The sequence below is a fragment of the Cherax quadricarinatus genome, chromosome 2, assembly GCF_038502225.1.
Source record: "Cherax quadricarinatus isolate ZL_2023a chromosome 2, ASM3850222v1, whole genome shotgun sequence".
NCBI classification, from domain to species: domain Eukaryota; kingdom Metazoa; phylum Arthropoda; class Malacostraca; order Decapoda; family Parastacidae; genus Cherax; species Cherax quadricarinatus.
The window spans coordinates 34,028,158-34,046,358 of NC_091293.1; the positions used below are offsets into that span (position 1 = coordinate 34,028,158).

At 37.0% G+C, this 18,201-nt stretch overlaps 1 protein-coding gene across 2 annotated transcripts in view; it reads left to right on the top strand.

The window, feature by feature from the left end:
* Positions 1-18,201, top strand: part of LOC128691331 (neuronal acetylcholine receptor subunit alpha-7) — a 278,069-nt gene that overhangs the window by 48,116 nt on the left and 211,752 nt on the right. For both annotated transcript variants that reach the window (XM_070087772.1, XM_070087776.1), the window contains exons 4-5: positions 4,040-4,115; positions 15,316-15,510. In XM_070087772.1, coding sequence (XP_069943873.1) covers positions 4,040-4,115; positions 15,316-15,510 — 271 coding nt within the window. The remainder of the gene's footprint in view (positions 1-4,039; positions 4,116-15,315; positions 15,511-18,201) is intronic.

Sequence of the window (18,201 nt, forward strand, 5' to 3'; positions counted from 1 at the left end):
CAAATTTGCCAAGTTTCTACGAAAAACTATGTCATATTGGGCTTTCTTGAAGAACTCAAAACAAATATTGTACACACACATACGCATGCACACACACACACACACACACACACACACACACACACACACACACACACACACACAATATATATATATAAATATATATATATATATATATATATATATATATATATATATATATATATATATATATATATATATATATATATATATATACGCAAAATAATCATCAGGAGCTATGCAATGTTGCCAGGGAGCAACTAAAGCAGGGAGAGTGAGGGCGTGTCACTGACCGCCGCTTCTCTCAGAATGTGGCCAACGGTCGGTGCCAACCCCATACCACCACCATCCTCCTACTCCACATATGGGGTAGAATGGTTTCTCAGATGTCAAGTATGAAATTAGAAGATATAATAGCCAGTCCCAAGCTTTTTCTAGCCGCTTGTAACAGGTCATGTGATTTGAGAAACTACTTTTCTCATTGGATACTATATATATCTTGATTGCTATTATTCTGTGTAGCCTTTTTAATTAATAAAAGGAACAGAATGTGTTATTTGTCCATTTAAATGTCCTCCTCTGGAGTACTCAAATGTTCCCAGGGGTATTCAGACATATCTCTAAATATTGTCTACTATCCTTTTCAGTGTAGGTTAATATGCCTTACTTGAGACTCTTCTATACCTTTCCGATAATATTTCTAAGAGCCAAATTTCTACTAATACCCTTTAACCCCTACTTATGTTATCCCATGATTAACAATGAACAAATATGAACGGTTTTAATTTTATTGGCTGATTCATCTGATGAAATAGATGAAATATTTCTCGGGGTTAGGCTCTATGGGCGCCAATTTTGTTGGAGTCTGTGCAGTAACAAAAGACTGTCGTTTCTGGTCGGCTCTAGTGTTAATTTGCTTTCCTCTAAGGAAGTTTCCCCTTTATTTTGGGTTGTGTAAGCTCTAATGAGCCATTTTAATTAATCTAATTTGTTTCTGTGAAGTAACTGCAAAATGTCTATTTCGATCAGAAATAAGTCACAGCGTCGACTTAACTGGGTCATACTAGATACTTTTATATGGCAACAACATTTGTGTGCCCTCAAGACCATTGTAACAACATGCATACTTCCTTTCTTACTAACATAAATAATGACCTAGGTTTTAAAACGTTGGATTGATTTTTGTCTGTGTATATCCCAATATTCCTGCTATATGGCAGAAGCTAGGAAAATTAGTGTATTAGTTTTCATGTAATAACTTCCGAGTGCCTCATCTCATTAGCTTCAACACTTTATGGTTATAACTTGACAATGCAAATTCTTAGCGGCTTCAAACTTAATATCTATTTTGGAATATCGGTCTTTCTGTGATATGCCTGTTCAATTTGGCTTCAAAGCTGGTGTTTCTTAGCTGAAGATATGAGTTAGTTTGGAACTGTGAATATTCTAGTTTACCATTTTTATTGAAGAAATTGGGTTATTAGTGTCCGCGTGATAAATTGTAAATGCCTCTTCATTTTCATTTCAAATATTCAGTGAACGCTAATGTTTATTAATGTTTATCGTCACAAGAAACCCTGCCGCACTCTGTGCTGTTCCCGTCGCGTTCACTGTCGTACAGGGTTCTGAGATTATGCCGTACGGAGATACTTCTCTCGGATCGCGCACCAACCGAAATACAAAAATATATAATACTTTATGGTAGAAGTATGACTTGATCCTTTATTATAATATCCAGGCTAGGATGAATTCTTAATATATGAAAACTAGTTGTACTGTTTCAATCACTAATTTTCCCCAACGGGAAGCCAATGCCAGGTCACTCCACGGAGATGGAGAAGACCCGGTCCGGGACACACCAGGGAATATGCAAGACGATCACAACATCTTACACCACTTTTAAAGTATATATATATATATATATATATATATCCACCCTGTCATACGCCTTTTCCAAATCCATAAATGCCACAAAGACCTCTTTAGCCTTATCTAAATACTGTTCACTTATATGTTTCACTGTAAACACCTGGTCCACACACCCCCTACCTTTCCTAAAGCCTCCTTGCTCATCTGCTATCCTATTCTCCGTCTTACTCTTAATTCTTTCAATTATAACTCTACCATACACTTTACCAGGTACACTCAACAGACTTATCCCCCTATAATTTTTGCACTCTCTTTTATCCCCTTTGCCTTTATACAAAGGAACTATGCATGCTCTCTGCCAATCCCTAGGTACCTTACCCTCTTCCATACATTTATTAAATAATTGCACCAACCACTCCAAAACTATATCCCCACCTGCTTTTAACATTTCTATCTTTATCCCATCAATCCCGGCTGCCTTACCCCCTTTCATTTTACCTACTGCCTCACGAACTTCCCCCACACTCACAACTGGCTCTTCCTCACTCCTACAAGATGTTATTCCTCCTTGCCCTATACACGAAATCACAGCTTCCCTATCTTCATCAACATTTAACAATTCCTCAAAATATTCCTTCCATCTTCCCAATACCTCTAACTCTCCATTTAATAACTCTCCTCTCCTATTTTTAACTGACAAATCAATTTGTTCTCTAGGCTTTCTTAACTTGTTAATCTCACTCCAAAACTTTTTCTTATTTTCAACAAAATTTGTTGATAACATCTCACCCACTCTCTCATTTGCTCTCTTTTTACATTGCTTCACCACTCTCTTAACCTCTCTCTTTTTCTCCATATACTGTTCCCTCCTTGCATCACTTCTACTTTGTAAAAACTTCTCATATGCTAACTTTTTCTCCCTTACTACTCTCTTTACATCATCATTCCACCAATCGCTCCTCTTCCCTCCTGCACCCACTTTCCTGTAACCACAAACTTCTGTGGCAATGTGGCAGATGTTGCAAGTGTATGGTGTAGGAGGTAGGTTACTGAAAGCAGTGAAGAGTTTTTACGAGGATAGTGAGGCTCAAGTTAGAGTATGTAGGAAAGAGGGAAATTTTTTCCCAGTAAAAGTAGGCCTTAGACAAGGATGTGTGATGTCACCGTGGTTGTTTAATATATTTATAGATGGGGTTGTAAGAGAAGTAAATGCGAGGGTCTTGGCAAGAGGCGTGGAGTTAAAAGATAAAGAATCACACACAAAGTGGGAGTTGTCACAGCTGCTCTTTGCTGATGACACTGTGCTCTTGGGAGATTCTGAAGAGAAGTTGCAGAGATTGGTGGATGAATTTGGTAGGGTGTGCAAAAGAAGAAAATTAAAGGTGAATACAGGAAAGAGTAAGGTTATGAGGATAACAAAAAGATTAGGTGATGAAAGATTGAATATCAGATTGGAGGGAGAGAGTATGGAGGAGGTGAACGTATTCAGATATTTGGGAGTGGACGTGTCAGCGGATGGGTCTATGAAAGATGAGGTGAATCATAGAATTGATGAGGGAAAAAGAGTGAGTGGTGCACTTAGGAGTCTGTGGAGACAAAGAACTTTGTCCTTGGAGGCAAAGAGGGGAATGTATGAGAGTATAGTTTTACCAACGCTCTTATATGGGTGTGAAGCGTGGGTGATGAATGTTGCAGCGAGGAGAAGGCTGGAGGCAGTGGAGATGTCATGTCTGAGGGCAATGTGTGGTGTGAATATAATGCAGAGAATTCGTAGTTTGGAAGTTAGGAGGAGGTGCGGGATTACCAAAACTGTTGTCCAGAGGGCTGAGGAAGGGTTGATAATATATATATATATATATATATATATATATATATATATATATATATATATATATATATATATCAATAGGAAGCGTTAGCACAGGGGTTATTCAGTGTCTGGTGATTGTTATAATCATAACTAAGCGCTAAACACATCAATGCCTGAGGAATAGGACTTAATTAGATCTCCTAACTTGAGGAGAGTAGTTTCATTTTATTGACACTAGATCCCGTTACAAACATCAAGTCGTACCTTCACCCCACTTTAAAGTGTACCACTTCCATAACCGCTGTACAGCCATACCTCTATCATTATCGTCTTTTCCAGCTTGACCTGCAGCTTCAGTCCGAGGACGGCGGCGATCTTAGCGACTTCATCAAAAACGGGGAGTGGGACCTTATCGGTGAGTCGCTGGTCTGGTGGGCGTGACTGAGGGCGTGGCTGTGAACTCTCCTGAGGGCGTGACTGTGAACTTTTCCGTGAGCGTGGCTGTGGCAATGATTGCGATCTTAATTAACTTCTATGTAGAAGATTCCTGTTTCATATGATTAAATTTATCATTACGCATATATATATATATATATATATATATATATATATATATATATATATATATATATATATATATATATATATATAATATAATTTCTTTCAGTGAGTGAATGTTAATAATTAGCAAACCATAAGGATAAAGATTAAGAGAACAATGCTGTGGGGAACGTATGTGAAAACATAATAGAAAGATTATTTGAAAGTTTTCAATAAGGGACACAACTCAATAGCAGGTATGTTTCATGATTACCTATAACAAAAAACAGTACTGTGGCAATGCAAAAAAGTACATAAAAATTTCCAGTTCAGTCGGGCTACCCCCGCATATTCTTCACCCGTCAATATACCAGGGATCATATTCTTAACCGACTAACTCCTAACAGAACAGCCGTCCATCATGGAAGAATGAATATTCCAATTTTAAGAACGTTTCCTCGGAAGTCAGTCGATGTCCCAGAAATCGGAAATAACTGATTATATTTCTTTCCTCAGGCAATTGGTGATCAGAAGCTTCAGGCACAGGAAAGAATGTGAATATGTATACATACAGACATACATTATATATATATATATATATATATATATATATATATATGTGTGTGTGTGTGTGTGTGTGTGTGTGTGTGTGTGTGTGTGTGTGTTGTGTGTGTGTGTGTGTGTGTGTGTGTGTGTGTGTGTGTGTGTGTGTGTGTGTGTGTGTGTCCTAGTAAATCGTAAGGGGACGAGACGGATATCGAGAAAAGACGAAATATAATTTAAAGATAGAGAAATAGAGAAGAAAGATTATCGAACAATGCTATAGATGCAGGAAGTCTGGTGATGGTTGGTTACATTTGCTGGTAAAAGAGACTAGATGATGATCGTCCTTTGATATCATGAAGCAATTTCCGGCAGTTGTGTAAGGATGGATGGAAGGCTTTTTAATGATAGACGATGAACGATTATGAAGAACTATATTCTGAACTTCAAAGCTAAGCAACCCAGAATCCTGCATTATGAAGGTGGTTCTCTTATTTGCTTGATAGTAGCGGCTGCTAAACTATACAAGTCAAAAGTCCTTTAGCGTTCTGAGTTCGACCACTCTAGTGGATGATCTGCACTCCATTCTAACTTCAACACATGTCTGCAAAGCAAGTTATGTCGAGTCCCAACTAATCTTAATTTAACCTATGATTTCAGCCTTGAACACTGTCATGTAATGCTTTGTTATATTTTTGGCATGTATAATTTTAATGTTTTCAAAGCTTCTCATCTAGACAGCGAAACAAGAGCAATTATTATCCCAAATGCCAGCAGTTTACTACAGTACTTCCTGTCTGGGGTCATTACTTCACGGGCAATCATTCAGCACTGCTCTTGCAAGCCACTTTTTTACAACAGAGAGATACTCAGGAAAAGAAGTCCAGTGACCAAAATAAAGTTTCTCTTGCAAAAATGCTCCAGCGTCATCCTCTATCTGAGAGAAATTTACATATAGCACATGTATAGCATATGTATAGCAAATGATATATGTATATTTCTTTGTATCTAATGAATCATTTGCCCTTAGAATCTACTACTGCAAAACCGTGAAATTATTTCAGAGAATAACAAATAACTAATAGATAACAACTATCTTTGTAATTGAGTAGAAGCTTTCAATTTTAGGTAAAGAGTGAGAGAGAGAGAGAGAGAGAGAGAGAGAGAGAGAGAGAGAGAGAGAGAGAGAGAGAGAGAGAGAGAGAGAGAGAGAGACAGACAGACAGAGAGAGACACAGAGACAGAGACAGAGAGATGGGAATTCAGCGTAGGAAAGGGAGAGAGTTACGAAGGGATAAGGAAATGTGAAGAGTGGAAAAGGGAACTGTTGATAAATATTAGAGAGAAAAATAGATTGAACCCGAATTCGTAATTAGGATAGTACAATTATGTAAACACACAAGTAACAAACTAATGGAAATAAGAACATACATACAAACATACATACACACACTCACACACACACACACACACACACACACACACACACACACACACAGAGCCTCTAAAGTTAGACTCTGAAGTGTCCCTATTCGCAGATGATGTGAATCTGATGAGGAGAATTAAATCGGATGAGGATCAGGCAGGACTACAAAGAGACCTGGACAGACTGGACATGTGGTCCAGAAACTGGCTTCTCGAATTCAACCCTGCCAAATACAAAGTCATGAAGATTGGGGAAGAGCAAAGAAGACCGCAAACAGAGTATAGGCTAGGTGGACAAAGACTACAGACCTCACTCAAGGAGAAAGATCGTGGGGTGACCATAACACTGAGCACGTCTCCGGAGGCACACATCAACCAGATAACTGCTGCAGCACATGGGCGCCTGGCAAACCTGAGAATACCGTTCCGATACCTTAATAAGGAATCGTTTAAGACACTGTACACTGTGTACGTTAGGCCCATACTGGAGTATGCAGCACCAGTTTGGAACCCACACCTGGTCAAGCACGTCAAGAAGTTAGAGAAAGTACAAAGGTTTGCAACAAGGCTAGTTCCAGACCTCAGGGGAATGTCCTACGATGAAAGGTTGAAGGAAATCGGACTGACGACACTGGAGGACAGGAGGGTCAGGGGAGACATGATAACGACATACAAGATACTGCGGGGAATAGATAAGGTGGACAGAGACAGGATGTTTCAGAGAGAGGACACAGAAACAAGGGGTCACAATTGAAAGCTGAAGACTCAGACGAGTCACAGGGATGTTAGGAAGTATTTCTTCAGTCATAGAGTCATCAGGAAGTGGAATAGCCTAGCAAGTGACATAGTGGAGGCAGGAACCATACACAGCTTTAAGACGAGGTATGACAATGCTCAGGGAGCAGAGAGAGGACCTAGTAGCGATCAGTGAAGAGGCGGGGCCAGGAGCTGAGTCTCGACCCTTGCAACTACAATTAGGTGAGTACACACACACACATACACTCACACAGGATCAAGGAATACCTGACAGGAAGACATCAGGGAGTTAGGTTACGTAACGAGGTGTCAGAGTGGGCGCCTGTGACGAGCGGAATTCCACAGGGGTCAGTCCAAGGACCTGTGCTGTTTCTGGTGTATGTGAATGACATAACGGAAGGAATAGACTCAGAAGTGTCCCTATCTGCAGACGATGTGAAGTTAATGAGGAGAATTCAATCGCAGGAGGACCAGCCAGGACTACAAAAGGATCCGAACAGGTTGTAGGCCTGGTCCAGAAACTGTCTCCTGGAGTTCAACCCCAGTAAGTGCAAAGTCATGAAGATTGGGGAAAAACAGAAGATGGAGTACAGTCTAGGGGCCCAGATACTACAAACCTCACTCAAGGAAAAGGATCATGGGGTGATTATAATACCGGGCACATCTCCTGAGGTGCACATCAACCAAATAACTGCTGCAGCATATGGGCTCCTAGCAAAGCTATAAATAGCATTCCGACATCTCGGTAAGGAATCGTTCAAGATCCTGTACACCGTGTACGTCAGGCCCACACTGGAGTATGCAGCACCAGTTTGGAACCCTCACGTGGCCAAACTAGACCTGACGTCACTGGAGGACAGAAGAGATAGGGAAGATATGATAACGACATACAAAATACTGAGAAGAATCGACAAAGTGGACAGAGACATGATGTTCCAGAGATGGGACACAGCAAGAAGGGGTCAGAATTGGAAGTTGAAGACTCAGATGAGTCACAGGGGTGTTAGGAAGTATTTCTTCAGTCACAGAGTTGTCAGGAAGTGGAACAATCTGGAAAGTGATGTAATGGAAGCACGTACCATACACAGCTTTAAGAAGAAATATGATAAAGTTCATGGAGCAGGTAGAGTGACCTAGTAGGGACCAGTGAAGAGGCGCAGCCAGGAGCTGTGACTCGTCCCCTGCAGCCACAACTAGGTAAGTACACACACACAGAGGTCAATTGTCTATCGAGAAGTGCCTTTGACAACTAGTAACTACTACTACTACTACAAGCATACACAGACTAGTAGAGTTCCTTTATTTCCTGCTACTATTACTACCTCTACTACTGCTGCATCTAATACTATCATTACTACTAATACTTCTAATAGTACTACTACTATCACCACAAGCTTCTTCCTTCGTCAGTTTAGCTTATAGTGTCTTCTGACCTTCCCTTATTCTCGCTTCACTTGTAACGGACCGAAACGTCGTCATAAGCTCCTCTCCTAAAATGCGTTTTTTTTTTTATAAATAATATGATTGGAACAGGAGGCATAGAGTGTACGGACAACTGTAACACAAGGCGCTCTGCAAGGATCTGTATTGCGACCATTACTATTTATTATAATAATGGTCCCAATACATAAGAGAGGAAGTGTTAGGACCAATACTTCCTCTGCTATATACAAACATGTCAGAGAAGAAAGAATCCTATGTATCTCTTGCAGAAAATGTGAAATTACTGTGAAGAATAAATACCCAAACATCTTGGTCCAACTGTAGTAATGGTGACACAGAAGAAACCGGTCCTCAACCCGAGCAATTCCAAGATGATATTAGTTGAGGAATGATAAGGAATAATGAAAACAGTGCAAGCTCAGGGGTCAACGCATGTAACTTACGTTTAGCGAGAAATATCTTGGGCTGAATATAGTACTAAGTATATCGAAAGTGATGCACGTCAAGTGCATAAGTTACGAAGCATATATGTGGCTGAAGAAAAGTTAACGAATTAACTTTGATAAATTAATAGAATATTGGGTCTAGGAAGGATGTGATAACGACTCACAAACACGTTAAAGAGCTCGACGAAAGAGTGGAATGTGAATTGTTTTAGAGGCGAGAAAGGGGAAAAAGAGTGCACATATTGACAGTGAAAACGGAAATGAACCATAGGAACGCCAGAAAATATTTTCCGTCCTTTGGGTAGCCAGAAAGGGGAAATGAAATGGATAAGTATGTGGCGGAGACAGACTTAAGAAAAAATATAACTAGTTCTACGAAGCTAAGCTTGAGTGAACCCAGGCACAGCAAGTTAAGACACCTGGCCACACCTCAGACTCCCTGGCCACACCTCAGACTCCCTGGCTACACCTCAGACTCCACTCCTATAATCACAAATAAGTTAAAAAAAAATACGTTGGAAAGTTCAGGAAAGTTAGACGAATATATCAATACTAGACACCAAAAGCATAGCTCAGCTTGAGTAGTAATAAATCAGTTGTCAGAAAGAGGTTCCCCCCCCACACACACACATACACACACACACACACACAAATAAATGAACTAGAAGATATAATTTCTTGAAAAAAGAATATCAGAGAAGTGCAAGTCAAGGTCAGGTCTACTATTCAAATCTGTCAAAAGTGTATTTATAAGTTAGAATTAAAATAAAATTAATTAAGATAAATAATAAAGTATTTAAATCCAGGGTAGAAATGTGTGAGAAATTTCAAAGCTGTTATTAAATCACTTTTGCTTAAAAGAGAAGCAACATGAAGAGTGTAACCCAGTGAAATAACCAGACAAAGTTAAGATGGTATTATTGGCCATAACAATAACACAGCAACACGTCGAGATGAGACATTACACTGAATTTTGAAGAAATGTGACGAAGAATTAATTTATCCATTCTGAACTGTCATTGAAATTTTCGTAAAAAGAAACGGCAATTTGGCTGATAAATGATAAACAGTAAATATTGCACCGGTAATTGAAAAGGAAATAGTTAATATTATTGAAAAGTATTTATTTACTTTTATTTTATTCAGAGGAAGCGCTATACCCCTAAGTGTCCAATACCCTCTGGGGATTAGGAGGTAGCTCAGTTCTCTGAATCAAGAGCCCTTCACTGAGATCAAAGCACCTCCACTGATGGGATCTTAACAATAGATCTGTCTTTCTGAAAGGTGTAATTGTTTAAACATTTGAGAAACTCATTAGAGAAAAACATATGATACATTTTGAGAATTACGTTCTAATAAGTGATAAGAAATTTGAATATACATCAACTAAATCTGTTTGAGTTACTGTGATATATATATCAATGCACCACGCAGAAACAAGCGGGGATATATACAGAGAAAGATCACAGTTAGCAGGTCTCGATACTGCTTCTGAGACGGTCAAGATTCCCACAAATGCCACATAAGCTGGGTAGCCTGGTACACAAACCATGTTTCTTTCCCATCCTGGGGCTCGTCAGTGAACCTCAAGCACAAACACACATACTTGAAAACAGACACACACACAGACACACACACAGACACACACACACACACACACACACACACACACACACACACATGGAAACAAACACGTACACAGAAACACTAGCACAAACACACATACTTGGAAACAGACACTAATAGACAGCAGCCAGATACAGGGAAAGAAAAAAGAACATATTCATTGACACAGACAAATAGACAAGTGGAAATGTTGAGAGAGAGAGAGAGAGAGAGAGAGAGATTCAATCATAATTTACAATATCTTTATAATAATTAACTTTTTACTTGAGGTATCATGAAGTGTGTTCATCGTTAAGGTCAGTTTTCATCATGCTTCCAGGATGAGTAATACTTAATTAATAGTCGGTCCATATATAATGAAGTTGCTTTATTTTTATTTCTCAAAATATGTTTCCATATGAGTCTTGCTTGACCCTCTTACTTCAGTATTAGGAAGTATAAATAACTCCCGTAGAGAAGCATCATATATATATATATATATATATATATATATATATATATATATATATATATATATATATATATATATATATATATATATATATATATATATATGTTTGTATGTATACCATGGAGGAACAATGCAAGAGAACGGAAACAAAATTTCAGCAGAATTAAGTTACATGTCCAGGCAGACCTGCTACTACGGATCTGATATACTTGGCAAGCCTGGACAGTAATGAGAGGTTGCTGAATTGCAGCCAAACATGGGCCTATAGTGACAAACGTTGTCAAGTATCATGATGATGGGATAGGCTAATTCTATAAAGGTTTACTAGGACTTGGTCTAGAAAGCTAGAGGACTCAAAACAGAAGTCTAGGAGACAAGTCTTAAAATACAGAAATTAGATATAAAGAAAAAGATACGAGGAACAGAGGTAGAAGAAAGAGGAGGAGGAGCAGAAAGGGATGCTAAGGATGACATCTCGTGGAAGAAGGCAAGAAGAGAAACATAAGAAACCGAAAGGTATAGTTGACTTAATTTTGTGTCCAAGGGAAAAAAAACATGTGAAAATTTCTGTACTCGAGAAAATACAGGATATTTTTAACTCTTAAGAGAAATCGAACATGATTTATCCCCGAAAAGAAACAAAAGGAAAAGAGCAAGAGGCAGAAAAGAGGAAACAGCAGCAATACAAATGAGCCTTTGGTAATGCAGTAGACTTTAAAAGAGGCGAAAGTTAAGAGAGAAAAAAGGAAAGTCGATAAGCGATGAGACAGAAACTGGTAAACTCGTTCCGTGCATATATGTCAACAACTAGGGGGAAGAAAACCTGGGTTGTAAACTGTTGTTGGGAGTGAGTGAGCCTTATTGACAAGTGTCTTGGACAAACACGCACCTCTCGACATTCGGTATATGGAAGGAGACAATCATATTGAAAGATACAGTGACGCCGATAACTAGCCGTATTTGGCCGCAATATGACTGGTTGCTGGTTGCAGTGTGTGTACAAGGGTGGTGCCAGGGGGAAAAACATGAAAACTAGCATATTACCATAGGATACATTATGTATAAGGAACTTTTATTGCATTAATTTTTCACTATCTGAATGGCTTGGCGTGAATGAAAACAGGAGGGCGTTATTAGAACTATTAACTATCTAATTCATATTTTCTCCCCTCTTCGTCTTTCTAAACACTTTAACTAAAATTATGTTTTAAACTCATATTTTGTCCATTACAATAAAAATATATTAAAGTCAAATAATTAATTTTTCACTACTCTTGGGAAATGATAAATGCCAAATCAAATGATTTTTTATTAATTGTATATTTACCGCGTATTCCCACGAAGAAGAGATAATCAAGTGAACATTATGCACTTACATATTTGATTTGGCAATGACGAAATACTGTGAAACCTGGGTAACCAAGTGTGAACTGATTAATATAAGATAATCTAAAAAAAATCACTTTCCTGGCTAACATTTGCGGCGCTTCCAGTATTTTTACCTTTCCCTTGAATTTATATATATATATATATATATATATATATATATATATATATATATATATATATATATATATATATATATATATAAGTATATATAATAAAATCGCAAACAGGGAATTTAACAGTGCAGATGGAAACCTTTAGCTCTAGATCTTATGCACTCTCGTGCGTCTTCAGGAGCTATGCAATGTTGCAACAAAAGATAGGAGGGGAACTTCTCCGAGGCAAGGCAGCCCATGACACCTTCTGCCTTGCCTCAGAAAATTTCCCCTACTATCTGTTGCTGTATTGCAACACTGCATAGCTCTTGACGACATCTGCCTTGGCCCAGAGAATTACCCCCTTCTATCTGTTGCTGTTGTATATATATATATATATATATATATATATATATATATATATATATATATATATATATATATATATATATATATATATATATATATATATAATTAATCCTCTTTCATCATGCCTTGTATTGGGTGTTTACTTTACACACACACACACACACACACACACATATATATATATATATATGCAAAACAACCACTCTGAAAAAATAGAGAAATTCCAAGCGCTTTCGTGACTACTCACATTACCTTGATAATGTGAGTAGTCACGAAAGCGCTTGGAATTTCTCTATTTTTTCAGAGTGGTTGTTTTGCATATTCTGAAATCACCTGTTTACTGTGTTCTTGTTGCATATATATATATATATATATATATATATATATATATATATATATATATATATATATATATATATATATATATATATGTATATACTTGCTACCCGATCATCACTGAGTGAATACTCGCGGTAGACACTTTACTGTTTAGGTCACCAGTAAAGTAAACTTTCTGGCTTGACTTTAAATTAAATATCATCCCAGTGGCCAGCCTACGCATCGGCTGGCCTAACGAATGGTAATGTTCAAGTACAAAGCTGCTTTAATGCACATAAAGTAAACACCCAATACGAGGCATGATGAATAGGATTAATAAAGGCAGAAAGATTTACTGTAAAAGCAACAAAAGTAATTCAGTGCCAACAGCATTGTTTCCGTACCAAACCATCGCTGGGAGGGAACAGAATCTAGCAATCGTTCTCTAGATAATAACTTTATTGTACTGTTTTCGTTTAAAATTGTCTTTTGTCTTTGCTTAAAGGAAACAAAATATATTACATTAGAAGTTTTAGAGATAGTATTGGAATGACTGTGTGCTACCAAAGTTTATTTTACTAAAAAATTACTGGAATTCCACTGGGTAGTGCTTCTTAAACCCGAAGAATTGCTGAATGCCTAAAACAAATTTTCTTTTCAATGCGAACTCTCTGGAAGACATAGTTTCCGACAACCTATTAAAATGTGTAGGACATCAATGACCGTAAGTTATGCTCATGAGTTACTTATGGTAAATGGACTAGATCAATAAATCTGGGTATCCAGATTACAAGGCTAAATATGGAGATTGAAACTTGGGTTTGGCCTTATTTTCGCATCAAACAATAAACCATTAATCACTGTGATATTGCCAATGTTTTTTTGTTGTTTGTGAGATGTTAATTTAGTCCAATATAAATATCTATAACATTATGGTCTGTGAAGTTTCATTATAATCTAGCGACAATTTCCGTTCAGATTGTGAAATCATATGTTGTATTTAAAAGACAAAAACTGTATAACACGAAGCTAGACAAATCCACTGCTGATAAATATCAGCCTTTTTTTCTATATTTTACTGCAGCTAAGAAGTCGCTTTCTACTGCAGAAAGCTGCATGAACCATGGAAATGCCGACTAAGAACCTGGGGATGGCCTAGGAAGGCTTATGCCTTTTAGTGTGGGGTGATCGTGTTTAAACAGGGCCACAAGTAATCAGTGCTACAGTGAAAACTTTTCGAAGTTCTTAAGGAACCACTGAGATGGTCATCGAATAATCAAGATTAGTGTCAAGTAATTATTTCCTTAGTAATAAGCTAACAGTCTGTCTTGAGAGTTTCTTTGAAGACGTGTGTAGAGTTACACAAGACAGTTTCAAGATTTCAAAACTTCTACTTTCACGGCAGATGTTTATGTATATTTATAGTAATGCATTTATCACTGATTCCTTGCCATATTCATACATACATTTAACATAAATAAATAAATAAATAAATAAATAATATATATATATATATATATATAAATATATATATATATATATATATATATATATATATATATATAAATTATATATATATGTCGTGCCCAATAGGTAAAACTTGCGAATTTGGCTTAAATAGCAACATGTATGCAATAATTTCGCAAAAATCATTCTGAATCTAACGAAAAATTATATCTCATTGTGTTTATTATTAAACTAATGTAAACTTATTTCAAATATTTATAATAAGGTTAGGTAAGTTTTCTAAGGTTTTTAGGTACAAAATTATTAATTTATACATTAATGTAAATGAAAAAATATATCTTTAAACGAATTAGAGGAAATTTTAGAAAGGACTTAATTTTAAATGAGCTCTTGCTAACTGACCAGTTTTACCTATTCGGCACGACATTATATATATATATATATATATATATATATATATATATATATATATATATATATATATATATATATATATATATATATATTTATATACATATACATACATGTTATTTATTTATAAATTGTAATTTGCATTTATTAAATAAAATACGTTTTCTTAATGGGCAGGAAAGTGATAGTATCTTGGACTTTATAATACCATAAAGTGAAAGTTGTTGAGCATCAGCCAGGACTTAATGACCGTACGACGGGTCTCTTCTACCCAGGTTCCACGGTTGTCACACTTTGGGAAGAATGTCAACCTTTTATCACTTGCCTTTTATGTTCTAGGTTGCCCTGGGAAAAGAAATATCATTTACTACAAATGTTGCCCGGAACCGTATGTAGACGCAACATTCGAAATTGTCATACGGAGGCGCACACTATATTATTTCTGCAACCTAATTCTACCTTGTGTGCTGATAGCGTCTATGGCTGTGCTGGGCTTCACACTGCCCCCAGACTGTGGCGAGAAGCTCTCTCTAGGTAACCAGTTCCTTTAGCCCATTGGGAAAATCATTCCTTTCACTGTTATGACTAGATCTTGTATCATCTCTCTTTATGAGTTGTCCAGTCCTTGTTTTCTTAATTATTATTATTATTACTATTATTATTATTACTATTATTATTCTTATTCTTGTTATTATTATTACTATTATTTTTTTATTTTATTATTATAATTATTATTATTTTTATTTACCTTATTTTATATCCATTTTTTTTACTCTTGTAATCGTATTAGTATTTGATATTATAGTGTTAGTTTGGTAATGACGGGATTTTGACACTGTCCGTGATTACCGATGGTTTTGATTGAGCAGTTTTGCCCAACAACGGGGGCAGGTAACACCGATTTCTCACGCCAACTGCGCCGGAAGACACTAATTTAAGGATCTCCTGAGGTGGTGAACTTCTCGAATTTGGAGCCAGAGGGGAACATCCAAAAGAATGTCACAAGTTAGTCCTTGCTATTCCTGGCTCCTGGTAGCTTTACCAACCAACCAATCCTTTTCTCCCATCCATTCCACAATACTCTTGTTACTAGTCCGTTTTTTCTACCAATTTTTTCTTTCCCTCTTCCTTCGCCGGCTACATTTGTTTATGTTTTCTTGTGACGATTGAGAAGCCATAAGAGGCAAAGAAGATAAGAAGTATCCAAGAGATGTGTGAAAGCCGATGGTTGCGGATATATTCAGTGAATGCTCCTCTCAGTTAGCAAAATAAAGCCCAAGTGGGTGTCCAGCGAGCTATTCCGAGACGCTCCCTTCCAACCTCCTCCCCTCAGGTTCCTCTCACTGCTTTTTTTTACACTAATTAACGTTATTTTACAGAGGTTCCTGGTGAGCGAAATGTACTGACGTACCAATGCTGCCCAGAGCCCTATGTGGATATAACCTTCGTCATCAAGATCCGGCGTCGAACTATCTATTACTTATACAATCTGGTTCTGCCATGTATTATGATAAGCAGTATGACTTTGCTTGGGTTCTCACTTCCCCCTGACACTGGCGAGAAACTCACTCTAGGTATGGCCTTACTACGGCCTCACTCTACCCTGCTTTACTTCAACACAGCGCTAATACCAGTAAACGTCAAAACACTGTCTCACAGAGGGACATTCAGAAATACATACTTGCGTGATATAATTACAATAATATACACAGACATTCACACGCGCGCACACACACACGCACACACACACACACACATACACACACACATACACACACACATACACACACACACACACACACACACACATACACACACACACACACACACACACAAACAAACACACAAACACACACGCTTGTGACTGCAACTGCAGATCTCAGTAGTGAAATTTGTGTATATCAGTATCACAAAATTACAAAATCGCACTTTTAATAAATAAATAAACATTATATATATATATATATATATATATATATATATATATATATATATATATATATATATATATATATATATATATGTATTTGCTTATTTATTATATACTTATACATACACTCACATGCATTCATACAGACATACATATATACAAGAAAATTGACTTTTTTAAGCTGTATTTAAATTATTAGATGTCTCAACTTTTATACATATTTTCTCATAGAAATCGAAAATGCTTTAAATGCAAATTATGCAGATTACCGCAGAGCTGTATCACTGTTTATATATTTGGCACATTTTAAACATTTCTTTAATACTACAAAATATAATGAATGGGACAGCATAAACATCTTATAAAACTATTTTTTTTTTAATCTGAGACTTGAGCAGTCTATAAGTGTTCAAGAACTAGCACTGAACACTTTGTATAGGGATCAAAACACACATTACTAGTAGCTGGACACTAAGGGAATATGCTTTCATTTTTATTAAGAAGCTTTATCGATTTCTATGCACTCTATGCCCTCTGAGAGACAGTCCATACAATACATATATACATACATATATATATATTAATTCGTAATATCTTGTGTTAGTCATGTTTTCATATTAAGAACTGAATAGTGTAAGTCAGATTTTAATTGCTAAATCAGTTTCTTAAATAATTAAATATATTAGATTAGCATTATACTGGAAATTTGCAATTTACAGTAATTTCATAACATTTGTAGAGTAGATATGGGGCCTTTGAAAATAAATATATATTCATGATATAAACAAAAGCTATTATTAACTAGGAATATGTTAAAAAAATGGCTTCTAAATTTATCTAAAAATCAAAGATCACTTTACACATACTTAAATTCTGCCCCTAATCCATTACCTAAATTAAATTTCTGATAAGTAAAATAGCATACTAAAAATCTCACCCATTCCTATCAGCGCATTTTGTACACTCCACAGCGGCAGTGAGCTGCCTGCTCGCTTGCTCGCTCGCTCTGGGTCGACACAGCAGCAGTGAGCTGTCCGCTCGCTCGCTCACTCATTCTGGGTCGACACAGCTCGCCACAGCTCTCCACTGCCGCTCCGATCGCCAATGTCTAATTCTATGGCAACATCTGAGAAGCTCGGCAAATAAATTCTAAAGGAAATTGTAAATGCGTCACTTGCAATAATCCTAATTCACTTTTCCCTTTCCCTTTCCTTCTGTCCCTTACCCCTTATCTGCTCCTTCATCCTTTACCCCTCATTTATCCTTCATCCTCTACCCTCGTTTATTCCCCTCAA